Source organism: Hyperolius riggenbachi, chromosome 9 (assembly GCF_040937935.1).
Source record: "Hyperolius riggenbachi isolate aHypRig1 chromosome 9, aHypRig1.pri, whole genome shotgun sequence".
In the NCBI taxonomy this organism is placed as follows: domain Eukaryota; kingdom Metazoa; phylum Chordata; class Amphibia; order Anura; family Hyperoliidae; genus Hyperolius; species Hyperolius riggenbachi.
In genome coordinates this window covers 279,833,381-279,854,816 of record NC_090654.1, presented here as the reverse complement: position 1 = coordinate 279,854,816, position 21,436 = coordinate 279,833,381, and the positions used below count along the sequence as shown (strand labels likewise).

At 46.5% G+C, this 21,436-nt stretch overlaps 1 protein-coding gene across 6 annotated transcripts in view; it reads left to right on the top strand.

Moving 5' to 3' along the window:
* The window catches only part of UNC79 (unc-79 homolog, NALCN channel complex subunit), a 282,366-nt gene that overhangs the window by 86,576 nt on the left and 174,354 nt on the right, over window positions 1-21,436 (top strand). For all 6 annotated transcript variants that reach the window (XR_011024177.1, XM_068254657.1, XM_068254659.1 and 3 more), the window contains 3 exons: window positions 1,388-1,618; window positions 3,425-3,615; window positions 12,123-12,246. Coding sequence is in view for 5 of the 6 variants with exons in the window: in XM_068254657.1 (XP_068110758.1) it covers window positions 1,388-1,618; window positions 3,425-3,615; window positions 12,123-12,246 (546 nt within the window). In the remaining variant the exon portion in view is untranslated. The remainder of the gene's footprint in view (window positions 1-1,387; window positions 1,619-3,424; window positions 3,616-12,122; window positions 12,247-21,436) is intronic.

The window sequence follows — 21,436 nt, the reverse complement described above, 5'->3', positions numbered from 1 at the left end:
CTTAGTGAATTGAGGCCATTATCTGGTTTAAATTGATGCTCTCACTAGAGGACTATTGTTAAAAGTTTACTTTTATTAAACATTACTATAAAATAAGAACCAGTCTGACTCCTAAATATATAGCCAATGGACCAGAGGGACATATGTCTCTAGGAGTAGGGCTGCTCAAATCCGGATCCTGGAGATACCCGGATAGTTGCTATCCGGATATCTCCCAGTAAACCTGTGCGGGGGAGTCAATCTTACCTGTCTGACGTCTTCTTCGTCCATCCCTCGGCGCCTCCCACGATGCGCTCCACGCGCGTCACGTGATTACAAACACTTCCTTCTTCAACTCGGAAGGAGGACGTGTTTGTAATCACGTGACCGCCACTTGGACCGCATCGTGGGAGGCGCCGAGGGATGGACGAAAAATACGTCAGACAGGTAAGATTGACCCCCCACCCGCCCACCCTGCAGAGGTAACTGGGAGATATCCGGATAGAACTATCCGGATGTCTCCCAGATCCGGATTTTAGCAGCCCTGTCTAGGAGTGCTATCAGCTTTACCCCAGACAATGAAAAGTGATTATACACAATTCATCACCCCACCATCACCCAACATGTTTCACCCCATAAAGATTTGGGGCTTTGTCAGGGTTTCATAACAAAGTGCAGGAGTGCTACCAAAGTGCTAGACAAATAAGGCACATTCCCAATCACAATGACACAGCCTCACAGCTATATAGTTCACACATATACATTTCATGAGTCATGTGAGTTCTCATTTTATAGTCATATTCAATAAAAGTGAAGTTTTAATAATAGTCCTCTTATGATTGCATAAAATTGTATTTATAGAGATAAATAATTAGTGTAAATTATCCGCTCCTTTCACACTGGCGTGGTGCGTTACCCCTGGTTTGCCGCAGGGTACCGCTACACCAATGTAAGTCTATGAGGCATTTCAAACCTGGCTGGCTGGCTGGCTGGCTGGACGTTGTGAATTCGACGCACGGGCGGCGACATGCAGAGACCCGAAAGTCATATAAGTCTACGGTGACGCAGCTTCTTAAAACATTTCGGGGTCCGTGTCGTATGACGCATGTGCGGAAGCATATTTTTTTCAATACACTTCAGCGCCATTCTAATTTTGGCCACAAGAAGAGGGCGCTAGAGAGCTTCACTTCCTTCTTGGCCTGCAGCCAGACGGGAGATTACTGCACATTGCCGCGGTAATCCCCGAAGGCTATATTGAGCGTTGCAGTGCGGTGCGATCGTCGCACCGCAACACTGCTATAACGCCGGTTGCCAGTGTGAAATTGCGAGGGAATTTTTCTACTGGATGACATTTCTTAGCGGTCATCTTCAGTATTGGTAACCATGTTTTTGGACTTTGCACCACCAGGTGAGCCTTTGTACGCCAAGCGAGAATACGCCGACGGAGAGTCTGGCCCGGTTGGTCAGCATGGTGTTCCAGTGGTTTCACTCTACGGCCTACATGATGGACGATGAGGTCGGTAGCCTGGTGGAGAAGCTCAAACCTCAGTTTGTCACCAAATGGCTGAAGACCGTCTGTGACATACGCTTCGATGTCATGGTCATGTGCCTGCTGCCCAAACCAATGGAATTTGCCAGGGTAAGTGCTGAGGTTGTGCGGTGTTTCTGGCTAAAGGGCTGTATGGACAGCAAAACAATTGTATGTGACTGTTTCAGATGACCTTGCGCTTATCTTACCTCTGACAGGTGTGGACTGATGACTCTCCTGGGCAGCATGCTCTGTCCTGTCCTGGGGTGAGGGACGGTGGGAGTGTACCTGAGGCGGCGCAGGGGTGGGCAGATGGGACAGAGGCATGTTCCCTGGTCCATGACATGCCTCTATCTCCCATATGTGCCGCGCTGTCACCCCCCCCCCTCGAAATTGCCGACATGCAGCTTGTGGGCACTCTCGAGGGAAAGGGGCGTCCCTTGCAGGAGAGGCATGCTTGCAAAACGCCCACTGAGGGCATTCCTACCTATGCCCACTTCCCCAGCTCTCATTGGACAGCTCTGCCTCTCCCCAACTCCCTGCACTGTACTCTGAAATTAGATAGTTACATATTTACATAGTTATTTTGGTTGAAAAAAGACATACGTCCATCGAGTTCAACTAGAAAACAAAGTACAACACCAGCCTGCTCCCTCACATATCCCTGCTGATCCAGAGAAAAGCAAGAAACCCTTACAAGGCATGGTCCAATTAGCCCCAAAAGGGAAAAAATTCCTTCCCGACTCCAGATGGCAATCAGATAAAATCCCTGGATCAACATCATTAGGCATTACCTAGTAGTTGTAGCCATGGATGTCTTTCAACGAAAGGAAACCATCTAAGCCCCCTTTAAATGCAGGTATAGAGTTTGCCATAACGACTTCCTGTGGCAAGGCATTCCACATCTTAATCACTCTTACTGTAAAGAACCCTTTCCTAAATAAACCCTTTACACAGAGCAGAGCTTGCAACCCCGTGATCCTAGGGGACACTGAAAATGAATCCAAAGGATTTCTGGCCACAGGAGTGGCGGGGATTGAGGCTACCTGATCCGGCTAGCATAACAAAAATGCCCACCTTGGGTTCTCCTTAACCTCTTTAAGTCCGCGGTATAAATATTTACACTAAAATAAACAAACATCTGGGGGGGCGATCAGACCCCACCAACAGAAAGCTCTGTTGGTGGGGAGAAAAGGAGGGGGGGGATCACTTTTGTGCTGTGTTGTGCGGCCCTGCAGCGAGCCCTTAACGCTGCAGTGGCCCTATTTGTACAAAATGACTTGGTCTTTAGGCCTCTTGCACACTGCAAACGATTCAGATTCATATTCCGCTTTTTAGGGCTGGTTCAGACGGACGTTTGGAGGCGTTGCGTTTGCTGGCGTCGCGTTCAGCAGCGTTCGTGTGCGTTTGGATGCGGTCGCGTTTTTTCTTCCCCTAGGGGGACATTAGCCGTCGCGGTTAACCTCCCCTGGAAGCTACATGTAGCTTCCAGGGGCTCCTTGAAAGCCAGGGAAAATCGGGACCCAAACGCCGCGTTTGTGTAAACGCGCTTGAAAGCTTGGTACAAACGCTCCCATTCACTTGAATGGGAGCGTTTAACACCAAGCCCTGAACGCTGGCTGTAAACGCTCTGCAAACGTCCGTCTGAACCAGCCCTTAATCAGTTTTTAGCTCCGATTCAGATTCAGATTTGCAGTGTGCAAGGAGCAAACTGCAAATCTGAATCTGAATTGGAAGTAAAAACAGATTAAAAAGCGGAATCTGAATCTGAATTGCTTGCAGTGTGCAAGAGGCCTTAGGGGGGTTTAAGCACATGCTCTTTAAGGGGTTAAAGACCGTATTGCTGGTGTGAGAGATAACATTGCAATCGGTGAGGCGTCTCTGTGGTAACAGGATGTCTTTGTGTCACATGGTCAGGTGGGCGGATACTGGGACAAGTCGTGCAGCACAGTCACCCAGCTGAAGGAAGGTCTGAACAGAATCTTGTGCCTTATACCATATAACGTCATAAACCAGCCGGTCTGGGAATGCATCATGCCGGAGTGGCTAGAGTCTATCCGGACGGAGGTGCCCGACAACCAACTCAAGGAATTCCGAGAGGTCCTCAGGTGAGTCATTTCTCTGGGTAATGGACATATGACCCGAGAAAAGCTACCTAAGGTAAAGGAAGGCTGAGATGAAAATAAACTGATGAGATAAACAAGTATTTATCCTCCTACTCCTAAAAATTATTGTTTTTTAACATCTCACAGTTTTAGTCTCTGTGTATCAGTTAAGAGTAGTATTGTCTCAACTGAATGATACAGTCCTTCTCACAGTCTAAACTTTTTTATCTATCCCCCGCCAGGAAAAAGTTTTATAGCTGTAATTCCTTATCAGTGAGGGTAACCCTATAGTCGTCTGGGCTCTGACTGGAGAGAAACTGTCACTTGCATACCTGAATGTTTAACGCTTTCAGGCAGAAAAGGAGAAAAATAACACTATAGAATTTCCTGGTGCAGAAGCACACAGAAATCAGTGCTGTTCATCAGGATTCCGGATATCCTGGTAACCTGGATTATCCGAACTTTTTCAGCTACCGGATACCTGGGTCAAAATCCGGATAACTATCCGTGGATATTTGGGCGCATAACACGGATATCCGCAGATATTACAGATATCCGGATCCAAAAAGATATCGATATCTCTACTCCTCCTCCTCCTCCTCTCTTCCAGGGATTTGTAGGATGTCAAAAGCCCACTCACATACATTTGCCAGGAATTAAACCCAGGTCAACTGTTTGGAAGGCAGCTATGCTCACCACTATACCACCAACACTGCCTGCTGAAGCCAGCCTAGCATGTACCATTGTGATATACCATAAATCTACATCTGGGGTTCTCTTCAGACAACTGTTGAACACAAAAGGCAAGGCTGTCCCTGGGTGGGCTTGAACCACCAACCTTTAAGTTAACAGACGAATGCACTAACCAATTGCGCCAGAGAGACTGTGCATGCAGTTGCTGCTAAATAATTTTATGGGGATGTATGTGTATCTTTTGGAGGGAGGAAGTAAGTCTGCTCCAAGAAGTTTAACGCCACTTTTTCCTACAACAAAGCATTCCCTGCGTGGCAGCAGAGTGGTGCAGCGGAAGTGTGCTGGGCCCATAACCCAGAGGTCGCTGGATTGAAACCATCCTCTGCGAGACAAGATTTTGTTTTTGCACCTCACTTTATCGCATGGGCAAAACAGTTTCCATAACCCTGTAAGAGAAAGTGTAATAAGGGCCCTGCCGTAACATAGATATTACGGTAGCTAAGACTACTCCTGGGCCTTTCTTGTAGTTGAAGAGATGAGTGAACTGTGACTCCGCACTTAAAAAAAAAAAAAAAAGCAGCAAACAGGGAAGCTTCCCCATATTGTTACACTACTATCTACAGGGTCTTCTCAAAAAATTAGCATATTGTGATAAAGTTCATTATTTTCTGTAATGTACTCATAAACATTAGACTTTCATATATTTTAGATTCAAATACACACAACTGAAGTAGTTCAAGCCTTTTATTGTTTTAATATTGATGATTTTGGCATACAGCTCATGAAAACCCAAATTTCCTATCTCAAAAAATTAGCATATTTGATCCAACCAATAAAAGAAAAGTGTTTTTAAAACAAAAAAAGTCAACCTTCAAATAATTATGTTCAGTTATGCACTCAATACTTGGTCGGGAATCTTTTTGCAGAAATGACTGCTTCAATGCGGCGTGGCATGGTGGCAATCAGCCTGTGGCACTGCTCAGGGGTTATGGAGGCCCAGGGTGCTTCGATAGCGGCCTTAAGCTCATCCAGAGTGTTGGGTCTTGCGTCTCTCAACTTTCTCTTCACAATATCTCACAGATTCTCTATGGGGTTCAGGTCAGGAGAGTTGGCAGGCCAATTGAGTACAGTAATACCATGGTCAGTAAACCATTTACCAGTGGTTTTGGCACTGTGAGCAGGTGCCCGGTCGTGCTGAAAAATGAAATCTTCATCTCCATAAAGCTTTTCAGCAGATGGAAGCATGAAGTGCTCCAAAATCTCCTGATAGCTAGCTGCATTGACCCTGCCCTTGATAAAACACAGTGGATCAACACCAGCAGCTGACATGGCACCCCAGACCATCACTGACTGTGGGTACTTGACACTGGACTTCAGGCATTTTGGCATTTCCCTCTCCCCAGTCTTCCTCCAGACTCTGGCACCTTGATTTCTGAATTACATGTAAAAGTTGCTTTCATCTGAAAAAAGTACTTTGGACCACTGAGCAACAGTCCAGTGCTGCTTCTCTGTAGCCCAGGTCACTCGCTTCTGCCTCTGTTTCTGGTTCAAAAGTGGGTTCATGCTTCCATCTGCTGAAAAGCTTTATGGAGATGAAGATTTCATTTTTCAGCACGGCCTGGCACCTGCTCACAGTGCCAAAACCACTGGTAAATGGTTTACTGACCATGGTATTACTGTGCTCAATTGGCCTGCCAACTCTCCTGACCTGAACCCCATAGAGAATCTGTGGGATATTGTGAAGAGAAAGTTGAGAGACGCAAGACCCAACACTCTGGATGAGCTTAAGGCCGCTATCAAAGCATCCTGGGCCTCCATAACACCTGAGCAGTGCCACAGGCTGATTGCCTCCATGCCACGCCGCATTGAAGCAGTCATTTCTGCAAAAGGATTCCCGACCAAGTATTGAGTGCATAACTGAACATAATTATTTGAAGGTTGACTTTTTTTGTTTTAAAAACACTTTTCTTTTATTGGTTGGATCAAATATGCTAATTTTTTGAGATAGGAAATTTGGGTTTTCATGAGCTGTATGCCAAAATCATCAATATTAAAACAATAAAAGGCTTGAACTACTTCAGTTGTGTGTATTTGAATCTAAAATATATGAAAGTCTAATGTTTATGAGTACATTACAGAAAATAATGAACTTTATCACAATATGCTAATTTTTTGAGAAGACCCTGTATGTTACAGCAAGGCCCTAATGACACTTTCTCCTATGGGGCTATGGCCACCGATTGGCCCATGTGGTAAAGCAAGTTGTAATAACCAAAGTACACCTAGCAGAGGATGGTTTTGATCCATCGACCTCTGGGTTATGGGCTCAGCACGCTTCCGCTGCACCACTCTGCTGCCACACAGTGAATGCTTCGTTGTAGGAAAACGTGGCGTTAAACTTCTTGGAGCAGACTTACTTCCTCCCTCCAAAAGACACACATACATCCCCATAAAATCCTTTAGCAGCAACTGCGTGCACATTCTTTGTGGTGCAATTGGTTAGTGCATTCGGCTGTTAACTTAAAGAGACACTGAAGCGAAAAAAAAAATATGATATAGTGAATTGGTTGTGTACTATGAATAATTACTAGAAGATTAGCAGCAAATAAAATATTCTCATATTTTTATTTTCGGGTATATAGTGTTTTTTCTAACATTGCATCATTCTATAATATGTGCAGATTACACAACACTCAGCATTCAAAATGATTCTTTCAGAGCAGTCTGTGAACTAATGACCTCTCCTCTGGCAGAGAAAAATAAAATAGTTCAGGAACAGTTGAGATAATAAAAGTCATAAGACAGCCCTCTCCACGACTTTGAAAGTCGTAGAGCTTAATGGCTTTTTTGCATAGAGATAACAACTGGAGTTTCTTAACTCTTCCTGTACTGGAAACAATTAGACTGATGTATCTGATCTTAATGTTTTATTTCTTAGCTGTACTACACAAACAAATCATAATATCATATTTTTTTTTCCGCTTCAGTGTCTCTTTAAAGGTTGGTGGTTCAAGCCCACCCAGGGACGGCTTTGTGTTCAACAGTTGTCTGAAGAGAACCCCAGATAGCCATGTAGATTTATGGTATATCACAAGGGTACATGCCAGGCTGGCTTCAGCAGGCAGTGTTGGTGGTATAGTGGTGAGCATAGCTGCCTTCCAAGCAGTTGACCTGGGTTTGATTCCTGGCCAATGTATGTGAGTGGGCTTTTGACAGCCTACAAATCCCTGGAAGACAAGAGAGGGGGAGAGTTTTTTTTAGCTTCCAAAACGGTTTGGAAGCGTTTTAAAGAGCACTTCCGGTTTTGAATCCGGACATCCGAATCTGACCGGGTACTGGGGGTCGAATATCCGACCCAAATTCGGATTGAAAAATTTTTGATCCAGATATCCGACCCGGATCGGATAGAGGGGTATCAGGATCCGAATTCGTTCCAGAAAGTGAAAAGTGGTATCCGAGCAGCACTGACAGCAATATTACAATGGTTAACACTCGAATTGCTAACGTTACACAAGTAGCATAGCGCATGTTATCGTAGGAACGTTTGCATTACACGTACCGAGGGCTGCGCTAACTGCGCAACACGCATTACTATCAGTATTCTTTCTGTGTGCTGCCTGCTCTAGGCAATATTCTCGTTTTTGATAGTGATTCAACCCCTATGGCTTTAATTCATTAAGACACGTTTGGTAAAAATGTCCTGTCCGGTTATTTATCTCATGCAGTATTATAGACTCTATTTTCCCAAATTCACTAAGACTTTAACACATGCGATAGGAAACAGTAAAAAAGGGCGCAGGAGGCTAGTGGACAAATCGGGAGCCGCCATTCACTCCCATAATAAATATCGTTTACTGGGCGCCGAACAGGAAAAAGGGCGCCCGAGAATAATAACATTTTCCAACGGCGCCCGAAGATTTTTAATGTTTTATAACTGCTTGTGAGGATTTACGTTTCCTATTTCAATAAAACATTATTTTAAATGTTAACCCTTACTGTTTGTAGAACATTATTATTCACAAAATAAAGCGATCAGTATGTAACGTAAATTGTAATACATTTTATCCCTTACTGTTTCTAAAACATTATTCTACACACAATACAGTGATCACTAAGGAGGGTCTTAGGGTTAGGCACCACCAAGGGGGTCTTAGGTTTAGGCACCACCAGGGGGGTCTTAGATTTAGGCACCACCAGGGGGGTCTTAGGTTTAGGCACCACCAGGGGGTCTTAGGTTTAGGAACCACCAGGGGGGTCTTAGGTTTAGGCACCACCAGGGGGGTCTTAGGTTTAGGAACCACCAGGGGGGTCTTAGGTTTAGGCACCACCAGGGGGGTCTTAGGTTTAGGCACCACCAGGGGGGTCTTAGATTTAGGCACCACCAGGGGGGTCTTAGGTTTAGGCACCACCAGGGGGTCTTAGGTTTAGGAACCACCAGGGGGGTCTTAGGTTTAGGCACCAACAGGGGGGTCTTAGGTTTAGGCACCAACAGGGGGGTGTAGGGGTTAGGGGTAGGTACAGGGAGGGTTACTTACAAAAAAATTTTTAAACATTATTATACATTTCACTTTTTAAACGGAACATTAACGTTTTCACAATTGCCGATTTCATGCACATTATTTAATGATTTATAACTTTATAAAACATTATTTTTAAACGAAATATAGTACATTATATTTTTAAACGTTATCGATGTTTATCGTTTAAAACCCCGCGCCCTTTTTTCCCAGCGCCCCTTTTTAACGTACGCCATGCAATAACACTTTGGTAATTTATTAAAAAACAAGTTTTTTTTTTTTTTTTAATTATAATGACAAGTCCAAGCCGCATAAAATTAGCATAATATTTGTATCAGCTCAAAACCATTAGCATCCTATTAACTAATTTTAATTACTACATAATAATATTGTGAAATTAGGGAAATATGTTTTTGATATCATTATAGTAAAATCCCTTTATAGCAAACTCCGAAGGGACCTGGCCAAGTAGTTTACTATATTAGAAGTTTTTTATATATTTATGGTCGGGGGTTTACTATAGCCAGATGTTTTCTATAACATAGTTTACTATAGCAAAATTCTTCTGTATTAACTTTCTTATTTTCTTGAATAATCCTTCCTAATGGCTGTTGGTTAAAGTGGTCTGTAACTCTGACATAACATTCAATAAAAATGTGTTTTCCTGCTTTGTGTAATGCCTGGGGGTTATACTTTCTGACCACCCAGAGCAACAAGGCTGGTAGCTAAATAATGGAAGAGGCTACACAGGTTGCCCAGAGCAACTGCAGCTCTGGGCTTCTGATATCGCTACAAATAAGACACAATGGCAGCGCAGTGCGATGTTGCGCTACCAATGGTCTAAGTAACCAGACAAAGAACGAACAGACAGACTGACTGACTGACTGTTACCCAGGGCGGATGTCATCTGAGCCTCTGGCTAAGTAACCAGACAGATAACAGAAAGACAGACAATGTTTGCAAGACTAAGCGCTGCCCTAGCAATAGCAAGCATTCAGACAGGTACAAGACAGGACTACAGATTGGAGCGTAACTAGTAGCAACTGCAGCTCACAGTCACGTCCACAGAAGCAGAGCAAGCAGGTTAACAACCAGTCACCAGCAAGCATCCACCCAGGCAAGACTACAGGAAAGAACGTAACCAATAGCAACTGCAGCCTATGGTTACGTTCCCAGAAACTAGAGTAGCAGGAATACTACCAGTCATCAACGTGGTGATGGCAGAATCCAAGCTATCAGGATAGTAGACTTCTCTGACCCACCGCGGATGCAGCAAACGTCCATCAGGCATGGAAACAAGGCAATACACAATAATACAGAAAAATAACAAACGGCTCAACTAACGGATAAATATATATTAGCAAGTCTGCATATATATCTATCAAGAAACTTGCTAAAGCACAAGTAATAAGGTCGCATAGAACTACAATAACAGAACTATACAGAGTAACAAGGTGCCCAGTAGACCAGCGTACTGACCGCTATGTCGGGCAGAGTATGAAATGGGAGGCAGACTTTTATGCCGGCATCAGCCAATGGATGCAGGTATGCAAATTTCTACACAGCTGAATGGTAATTATTCAATCCTGAGCTGACTTGATTACCATTTGCTAACTGAAAGACTATCATAACAAATGCATGCAGTACTATGCAACAACATGCATTCAGGAAATCAAGGGCTATCTGGCCGCAGCTCAACTGCAGCAAACCATAGGAGGAATCCTGAACTGCAAAGTGATTGCAAATGACAATAAGACTCACTGCGAATGCGCAACCGAATGCAAGCAGACCAGTCAGAACTGCCCAGTTGAAGCTCCACTGTCTGCAAGCGACAGAACATGCTACAGGAGAAATCCTGACACTTTGTATTATTAATACAGGTATCTTACTTGCTTTTGTGCACAAGTAATATTGTCTGTCTACAAATTACAAGTTTCCAAAGTGTCATTTTTCTTGCCCTGAAAACTGTCATAGCATTTCATTCCAACTGTTTTTTATTTTCTATTAAACTCTTCTAATGAGTTGTTCTGAGCTGTTTATGTGCCTGAAGCAGAGATTGCTTTTCAGAGAGTGTTTTTTACTTGTTACAGGCAAATGTATCAACATTAGAATGTAAACAAAGATACTGTTATCTCCAGTTTGGATGCGGATTTGAAGCTGAATAGCAGGACAAAGTGCTTTGTTTAACCATTTCAGTGATGTTCTGCTACAAAAAAATGTCTAGGACAGTAGTATTAGAAATGCTGGCTTTCAGACCAATTTAAGGGCCTTGTTCACATTGCGTTTGGCTCGCGTGTCCGTCTGCGTTGGGCTGTTTTTGAGGCGTCTTTTTTTCCCAATTCCTGGTGCTTGGCTGCGCAATTCGTTTTTGTGCTTACGTTTTTTTCTGAGCGGAATTGTAATTCACTCCGTGACGCAAGTCAGGAAGTGAACTCTTTGACCCGGAAAAGAATAAATACAATGTATTTATTCTTAAAAACGTGAACGCAATCATTACACTAAGCGATTTTGTGAGCGCTTTTGCGTTTCTCCTATACTTTCCATTGAGGCGGGATCACCTCAAAAATGGTCCAGGCACCGCTTTACTGAACAGACAGCGCACGACTCGCGCTGATATGAACCTTCTCATAGACATTCATTGCACAAGCGCTTGGTGGGCGATTTTAAAAATCACCCACGTGTAAAAAAAATCCCCGAAAACGCCTGCAGTGTGAACAAGCCCTTAAGGATCACTATCGCGAAAAATTAAGGCAGTTAAAATTTGACAGAACCAACAGGTTTTGGCCCAGGCCATCTCCTCATGGGGGATTCTGAGGGTTTTCTTTGTTTTTAAAAGCATTTCCTGAACAGCGGTTTAACTGACAAAATAGTAAGATACCAGCCGGCCTCCCTAATCACTTGCACACTATTTTGTCTATTAGACTTTGCAACTGTTGTTCAGGATGTGCTTTTGAAAACAAAGAAAACCATGAGAGTCCCCCATGAGGAAATGGACTGGCCCAAAACGATAGTGGTCCTTTGGACAGCTCCAGGCTGGAGATACCGAACATCTAATTTGTTTTACTGCGTGTGATAATCTCTGTGAACTGACATTTAGGAGGCATTTACCTCACAGGTTGGTCATTTCAGTTTGCCATGTGGTAACAGGCTTAGTGAGTTGACATTTCACAAACTGTTCAGTAAAGTCAGCTTTTTAATGCTTTACATGCAGCAATGCTTAGTGAACTGACGCCATAGTGTTTGATGATTTTTACTCTTTGCTTGTGTCACCACTGGTCACCTTCTCTGTTGTCCCCACAGTAAGATGTTTGACATTGAGCTGTGCCCTCTGCCTTTCTCCATGGAGGAGATGTTTAGCTTCATCAGTTGCCGATTCACCGGTTACCCATCCTCCGTCCAGGAACAAGCTCTGCTCTGGCTTCACGTGAGTGTCTGCATACTCTTATCATCTTTTTTTCCTCCTGCTTTGTGCAGCTAATTATTCATGCAAGAAGGGGGTGGAGCTAGTGGGCTACTAGTATATTCTACTACTGGGCAGTGCTACTTCCAATCTGAAAATTTTACTCATATATTTTATTATTGCTAAACCTAACCATGAGCTTAAAGAGAAACCAAGAATTTAACTTTATCCCAATCAGTAGCTGATACCCTCTTTTACATGAGAAATCTATTCCTTTTCACAAACAAACCATCAGGGGGCGTTGCTCCTTGCTGATTCTTATTGCTAAAAAAGCACCTCTCAACAGCTCTTTTGAGAGCTAATCTTGTTCTTGTGATCAATTTTTTTTCTTTGTGGCCCACTTGCATTATATACAGATATGTCAGTCAGTCGCAGCTGGCCTTTAGCCCCTTGGTGGTAATTACTAATGTGCCAGGTGCAGATTTGTAATACCCATCACTGCATATACCTACCTGTTGTTCACAGTGCATTCACCTACCTACGTGAGCGCACGCAGTGTCACTGTGCCTGTCCGGTACCTGTCTGTGTATGACAGGTGCACATTATAATACCCTTCCCTGCATATACCTACCTGTTGTTCAGTGCACCCACCTACCTACGTGAGCGCACGCAGTGTCATTGTGCCTGTCTGGTACCTGTCTGTGTGTGACAGGTGCACATTGTAATACCCATCACTGCATATACCTACCTGTTGTTCACAGTGCATTCACCTACCTACGTGAGCAAACGCAGTGTCACTGTGCCTGTCTGGTACCTGTGTGTGTGTGACAGGTGCACATTTGTAATACCAGTCAATGCATAATTGTTCACAGTACCTGTGTGACTACACTCTATGTAATATACCACTCCGAGCATACCTGCACTTGTGTGGCAGCTGCACATTGCATTGTAATACCAGTCACTGCATACCTTTCACTGCACCTGTGTGACTGCACATTGTATTAGTCAATTCAGTGCATACCTTTCACTTCATCCCCCCCGATATTGATAAAACAGATAGAGGCAGAGGCAGGGGCAGACCCAGAGACAGGCCACCCGGCAGGTCTGTTTGAGGTCGTGCTGACATGATTTCCTGCAGCCCTGGCCCAAAGTACAGTGCTCAGAAGAAGGCACGTCCCATCAACTCCCAAGATTGTCAGGACGTGGTTGACTATTTAACACAGAACACCTCATCTTCCGCAATCACCAGCACTACTACTAGCACCACATCCGCTGCATTTGACACTTCGCAGGAGTTATTTGGTGGGGAAATCACTGATGCACAGCCATTATTGTTACAACAAGATGAAGGCGCTAAACAAGTTACACCACCTCATATGTCTGAGTTAGGCGACACTATGGACGTAACGTGTGAGGAGTAGGATGATGAAGTAACTGCTGTTGGTGCAGTTTATGAGGTGTCTGAGGCAAGCGAAGCTGGGGAGGATGATTATGATGATACGGATGCCACGTGGGTTCCCAATAGAGGAGATGAACAGGGGGACAGTTCAGAGGGGGAGTCAGAGAGGAGTAGGAGGTGACGATTTTGAGAAGCAGGGGGAGCTCGTCGTCAGAAACAGCTGGTGGCCGTGTCCGGCACCATCTATGTACAGCCAGCCAACATGCCCTTCAACGTCAGCTGCTGGCGTCACCATAGTGCCCACACCTCAGGGGGGCTTAGCGGTTTGGAAATTTTTTAGTGTGTCTGCCGTAGATCAGAGCAATGCCATCTTTTCTCTCTGCCTCCAAAAATTAAGCCCGGGAAAGGCCAACACCCACAAAGGGGCAACTGCCTTACTAAGGCACATGCTGAAAAGGCACAAACTGCAATGGGAAGACCACCTGAGGAAAAGCAGCACACAAAAGAAAAGCCACCCTCCTTCTCCTCTTCCTCCTTCAGGTGCATCATCTTCAGCAGCTTTCTCCCTTGCACCTTCACAATCACAGCCAACCTCCTCCACTCTGCCTCTCACCTTGAGCGGTTCCTGCTCCTCTGCCTACAGCAGCAGCCAGGTGTCTGTGAGGGAAATCTTTGAGCGGAAGAAGCCAATGTCTGCCAGGCACCCCCTTGCCCGACTTCTGACATCTGGCTTGGCGGAACTGTTAGCTCGCCAGCTATTACCATACCAGCTGGTGGACTCTGAGGCCTTCCAAAAATTTGTGGCCATTGGGACACCGCAGTGGAAGATACCAGGCCACAATTATTTCTCAAAAAAGGCAATAACCAAACTGTACCATGAAGTTGAGAGGCAAGCAGGGCCGGCCCGCTCATGAGGCGGGGTGAAACTTTTGCCTCAGGCGGCAAATTTCTAGGGGCGGCATCCGCCCATCGGTGAGTGCGGAAAGCCGGCCGCCCAGCTGGAGGGGTAGCGGGCAGGACAGGGGTATTGGGCCTAGCGGCGGGGAGGGGGGTCGGACCCCCCCCTCCCTCGCCTGGGTCCCCCGTCCTCCGCTCCCCTCCAGCCTTAAATAGATAAGAAGCGCAACTCGTAAGAGAGAGGCCACTGTATTGTAAGTGGACGGCGCTGCAGGAAGGGACGTCAGTGGAGCGCACGCTGGATCGAGCGAGGAAGAGGTGAGTCCTCCCCGCCCACTGCCTCTTACGAGTTGCGCTTCTTATCTATTTAAGGCTGGAGGGGAGCAGAGGACGGGGGACCCAGGCGAGGGAGGGGCGGGTCCGACCCCCTCCCCGCCGCTAGGCCCAATACCCCCGCCCTGCCCGCTACCCCTCCAGCTCGGCGGCGGCAGCAATCATTCTTTCCTCAGGCGGCAAAAAGTCTAGGGCCGGCCCTGGAGGCAAGTGGTGTCATCTTTGGCACACAGCATTGGGTCAAGGGTCCATCTGACCACGAATGCCTGGTCTGCCAAGCATGGTCAGGGCAGGCACATAACTTACACAGCCCATTGGGTCAACCTGGTGACCGATGGCAAGCAGGGAGTACGTGGCTGTGCAGTGGACCAACTTGTGACACCTCCACGGCTTGCAGGCAGGCCTGCTTCCACCTCCTCTCCTCCTCCTACATTCTCTTCGCTGTCATCCTCCTCCTCCTCCTTGGCTGAGTGGCAGTTCAACTCTACTGGTGCTGCGATCTCCTCTCCAGCTACCAGGGGCGTATCTGGGTATAATTGCGCCTATGGCAAACACTGAAATTTGCGCCCCCCCAGACATTAGACTATGACCATGGTACGGATTAGATTGTGAGCTCCTTTGAGGACAGTCAGTGACATGACTATGTACTCTGTAAAGTGCTGCAGAAGAGGTCAGTGCTGTATAAATACATAATAAGGTAGGGCATTAGACTGGCTATGGTAGGGATTAGATTGTGAGCTCCTCTGAGGACAGTCAGTGACATGACTGTGCACTCTGTAAGGTAGATTATGTCAGTGTTATATAAATACATAATAATAATAATATAGTAGGACATTAGACTATGACTACGGTAGTATTTGATTGCCAGCTCCTCTGAGGACAGTCATTGACATGACTAAGTACTCTGTAAAGTGCTGCAGATGAGGACATTAGACTGGCTATGGTAGGATTAGATTGTGAGCTCCTCTGAGGATAGGCAGTGACATGAATATGCACTCTGTAAAGTAGATTATGTCAGTGCTATATAAATACATAATAACAATATGGTAAGTCATTAGACTATGACTAAGGTAGTATTTGATTGTCAGCTCCTCTGAGAACAGTCAGTGACATGACTACATACTAAAGTGCTGCAGAAGATGTCGAGGGGGGTGGGCAGAGGGAGCGATGGAACCAAAGGCAGCCACTAATGGTCCAGTTTCCTGAAGAATGGATGAAAATCGTCCTGGAACACTAATGGGGATTTAAAATCTGCTAGATCCAATCCGATCGTGTTAATCGATTCCATAGTGTTCCTGATCAATCACTTGTGGCCAATATTCAGACAGTTAATCGTTCAGGAAATTGGACCATTTGTGGCCGCCTTAAAGAAAGATTTTAAGAGAATGTAATGTTGCCAGTTACTTTCCTGGGGCCTTTTCTAGCCTCCTGAAGTCCTTCTGGTCTCTGGTTGTCATTCCGCCCTGCTCCATTCAGCCACTCTGCCCCTCCGAAAGCTGTATGTGTGGCCCTGTGCCGCGTGTCTCCTCCATCGCGCTCCCATGGCCGGGAGCATTATGCGCTTGCGCTGTAGAAAAAATTGCTACTGCACAGCCATAGAACACTCCCAGCCATGGGAGCGTGATCGAAGAGGCGGGGCAGGGCATGTGTCGTGGCCAGCGACTGGTGGACTCTGCCAGCTTTTGGAGAGGGACAGAGGTTGATCCGAGCAGTGCGGAATGACACTGAGGGCACATGACCTCAAGGGGCTGGAAGAAGCCCCAGTAAGATAAACTAGCCAGATTTATTTCACTTAAAAGTCCTTTTAAAGGGAGAAACATTAGGTAGAAAGAGGAGGGGGAAGGATAAGAGAAGCAGAGAGAGGGGAGAGTGAGATGGGGAAATGGAGGAGAGATTGAGACCTGAGAAAGGCAGAGGGTGGAAACAAAAGAGAGAGCAAAAAAAGACAGGAGGTAAAAACACACTGGGCAGAAGAAGGGTGGGAGATATAGTGGTAGAGAAACAGCAGGGACAGACTGGGAGTTTAGTCTTCACTAGTCCCGTTTGTTAGGGACATGTAACACACCACCAACATGCTTCAATGAGCAGGGCAGAGACAGGAAAGCACGTTGTGAGTGAGTGAGAGAGAACAGAACAGGAAAGGCAAGTAATTCTCTTATCTAAATTGTTGGGAGCTGCCTCTCTCTGCTCCGGGAACTTTACATACTTGGGCTATCAGCTTCATCACACTCGCAGTAGGGAGACACTGATCTTCTCATTCAGCCCAGTGCTGCAGGTCTCCCATCTGAATGTGCTAATTATAGGAAAAGCAGTGGCCGGCTTCTGTTAGATGAGTTCCCTCTCTGACAGTCTCTGCCTGAGAGTAAGTACTCACTCGCTGCCTGTCTGTGTCATTCTAGTGTTGTCCGGATCATGAACGATTCGGATCTTTGATCCGAATCTATTTTATGAGTCGATCATCCGAATCATCAAAATGAGTGATTCGGATCGCAAAAGGGGCGGGGCCAGGAGCGACACGCCCCCTCTCAGCGGGCAGCGGGGTCCTGGAAGCAGAGCTGAGATGGATCGCTCTGTTGGAGGGGACTCAGGGGAGGCAGCCTTGCAGGGACAGCAGGTAGATGAGAGAGGGGACATGGGTGCCACTGCCAGATATGTGTAGAGCACACATACTGGCTGTAATATGCTGCTCATTATAGGCTGGCTGTTCCATTAGTTGTGCACAGTGATCACATTGGAAGCTTTTGGCTCAGCTCAGCACAGCTCAGTAACTTTGCAGGCACTGCACTCGCTCTAAACAGCTGCACTTATCTTATGGGAATGCTTTCCTTCACTGTGCGACATTTGCAGTCAAAGTGTACAGATGAGCATATGGGTGAAATATATGTAAAGCATATGATTGCAGCTTGTGGGTATTGTGTGCAAACATTTCTGCTCTCTGCTCGTCCCTCCTCCCTTCTCTGTTCACTCCCTGCCCTCTGTCCATCTTCTCCCCTTCTCTGTGTGTCCACCCCCCTCCCCTTCTCCTGTCCACAGCAGGGAAAGACCTGTCCTGCTAGTCATTTCACCCCCGAATGCTTCGGTAGTAAAATGATCCGAGATTCGGATCAAAGATCCGGATCTTTTCAATGATCCGATTCGAATCATCCGGATCATTGAAAAGATCCGAACTTCCCATCTCTATGTCATTCCAGCCGCTGCAGCTACACAGACTCTTGTTCTCCTCTCCTCTCCAGCCCCCATCAGCCCCAGCAGCAGCAGCAGCAGGGCTCCACACAGCCAATCAGGAGGGGGATGCGAGTCAACACTGGGAGCCAATAACTAAGCAGCAGGAAGTTGAATGGTACACAGCACTGAAGTATCTCCTACTGTACGTTGCTCGCTGCCTGCTAAATCCTCACCATGCGAATAAACCAGGAGTTGCTTGGATCTGGGAGGGAGCGTTTGAAGTAGTCCACTTATGCGCCCCCCCAGGAGGTGGGTGGCAAAGGGCGCCTATAGCAGGAGCCCCATGTGCACCCCTCTAGATCCGCCTCTGCCAGCTACACAGCCCCAGCTCCCCAGGGCATATGCTGCATGCCAGGTACGACGGTGTCACGCCATATTAGACATGCCTTCCTTCAAAGTGGAGAGTCACACTGGAGCAGCTCTCCTGGCTGCTCTTAACAAACAGGTGGATCAGTGGCTGACCCCGCACCAGCTGGAGATCGGCAACATGGTGCGTGACAACGGCAGCAATGATTTCCGCTTTGAATTTGGGAAAGTTGACACATGTACCCTGCATGGCACATGTGCTGAATCTCATTATTCAGAGATTTGTGTCTCAGTTCCCAGGCTTACAGGACGTCCTGAAGCAGGCCAGGAAGCTGTGTGGGCATTTCAGGCGGTCTTACACGGCCATGGCATGCTTTGCAAACATTCAGCGGAGAAACAACTTGCCGGTGAAACACTTGATTTGTGATAGCCCGACTCGCTAAAATTAGACCCTGGTCATGTTTGACCGCCTGCTACAACAGGAGAAAGCCGTCATCCAGTATCTTTACAACTACAGTAGAAGGACACAGTCTGGGATGTTCTGGCCCAAGAACTGGACACTCATGCGAAATGCCGGCAGGTTCATGCGGCCGTTTGAGGAGGTGACAAACATGGTGAGTTGCAGTGAAGGCGCCATCAGCAACTTGATCCCCTATGCTTTTTCCCTGGAGCGTGCAATGCGTGAGTGGTGGATCAAGTTGTGGAGGAGCGTGAAGAGGAACAAGAACAGGAGGAAGAGTTTTGGGATGAATTCTCATCAGAACCAGATGTTTCCTCAACACCTGCGGCAGCACAGAGGGGGGAGGAGGAGGAAGAGTTGTGTGGGGAAGAGGAGTCAGACTCAGATGATGAGGAAGGTGTTTTTTTGGGAGGAGGCGGAGACGGCAGAAGAACAACCGCAGCAGGCGTCGCAGAGGGCTTGTTCTGCTCAACTTTCCTGTGGTATTGTTCGTTTCTGGGGGGAGGAGGAGAATTTACCTGATGTCACTGAGGAAGAGCAAGAGGAGACGGATAGTACGTCTGGATCCAAATTTGTGCAGATGGCGTCTTTTATGCTGTCCAGCCTGTTGAGGGACTCCCATATAAAAAACTCAAGGGGAATGAGCTGTACTGGGTGGCCACGCTACTAGACCCTCGGTATAGGCACAAAGTGGCGGAGATGTTACCAACTCACCTGAAGGCAGAAAAGATGCAGCACATGCAGAACAAGCTGGCAACTATGCTTTCCAATGTGTTTAAGGGTGATGTCACTGCACAACACAATAAAGGTACCACTGCCAGTAATCCTTCTCCCATGTCTACGCAGGCAAGGACAGTATGCTCCAGCGATCTCATGGTGATGTCAGACATGCGGACATTCTTTAGTCCAAAGCCTCACCTTAGCCCTTCCGGATCCACCCTCCACCAACGTCTGGACCGGCAGGTAGCCGACTACCTGGCCTTAAGTGTGGATGTAGACACTGTGAGCAGTGATGAACCTTTGGACTACTGGGTGCGCAGGCTTGACCTGTGGCCAGATCTGTCCCAATTTGCCATCCAACTTCTCTCCTGCCCTGCCTCAAGCGTCCTGTCAAAAAGGACCTTCAGCGCAGCTGGAGGCATTGTCACTGAGAAGAGAAGTCGCCTAAGTCACAAAAGTGTTCAGTACCTCACCTTTATCAAAATGAATGAGGCATGGATCCCGGAGGGCTACTGCCCGCCCGAAGACTAAGTCAGTCCCCACACACAGCATCTCTGCCTGCACGCCGTGTGACTGCCTGCCCCATGACTAAGTCGCTCCCCACACAGCATCTCTGCCTGCAGGCCGCTTGACTGCATTCTCCGCCACCACCAACAGGGTCCAGGACTCCAGGCGGATTCCTGGATTTGTTATAATAATTTTTCTGGTGCGTGTACATGCCTGCGTAATTTTTCTGGCTGCACTGCAGCTGCAACAACAACACAAAAGGCATGTACATGTGTCAATTCCCCTTCGTGATCGTTACCTTGCCGCGGTGAAGGGGTTTGCGTATCACAATGAAGCAATGACCGCTGGCTACATGAGTTTCTCGAGGGGGGTGCACACCCAAGATAATAAGGTCGTTGCTTCATTGTGGACAAACCAAATTTGATCAGCTGGACACTCAGTCACTGTTCTGTCATTCAGCTACCTCAGCCCGACCATGTGGGCTTGAAAACCGCCACGGCCTGCACTCTTGCTATGGTGCGCACCAGTCCAACACGGCCGTCACTACACAAACAGCTGTTTGCGGTGCGTTACACAGTGAATTTGGTGTGTCAGTGTGAAGCAGTACTCTAATTACACTCCCTGATTCCCTGATTGATGTATACACATGCAAGATGTTTTAAAGCACTTTAGGCCTCCAATTTAGCAAAAAAATGTGATTTCTGCCCTTAAAGGAATTCTATCAAACCTTCACTATTTCTGTAAGCATTATAAATCAATTTGCCAACAACAGTAAGAATGATCAAAGCATATATTTTTGCTGTGCAGCTTCTTCTGTCTTTATTTAACTTACTGTCTGTGTCCCCTGAGAAAACTGATGGCGACGGGGAATTGGGGCAGTTCATTATTCAAGAGGGGGATCCTCTTGCTGCGTACAGCCATGCTTTATTCTATTGTGATGCTCCTCACACAGCAGAGCGACTTATGCAGCACACTATCGGCTCATAAAGTTACTGAGGTGCCCTCTCTCACTGCTAGACTGAAGGAGACTTCCCTGTTCTGAGTTGCGTAATTAGTTGTTTCTACACAAAGGTAAACACATGAGCTGGAGGAGGGCACGTCATTGCTCTGAAGAGAGCCATAGAGGAAGATTTATTATCATAATAAATCTTCCTCTACGCCTCCTCTTCAGAGCAATGACGCGCCCTCCTCCTGTGTTTACCTTTGTAGGGGGTATCAGCTACTAATTGGGATGAAGTTCAATTCTTGGTTACGGTTTCTCTTTAAAGGGGATCTTCAGCCAAAACAAACATACTGTCATTAAGTTACATTAGTTATGCTAATTAAAATAGATAGTTAATATAATCTTTTACCCTCTCTGTTTAAAA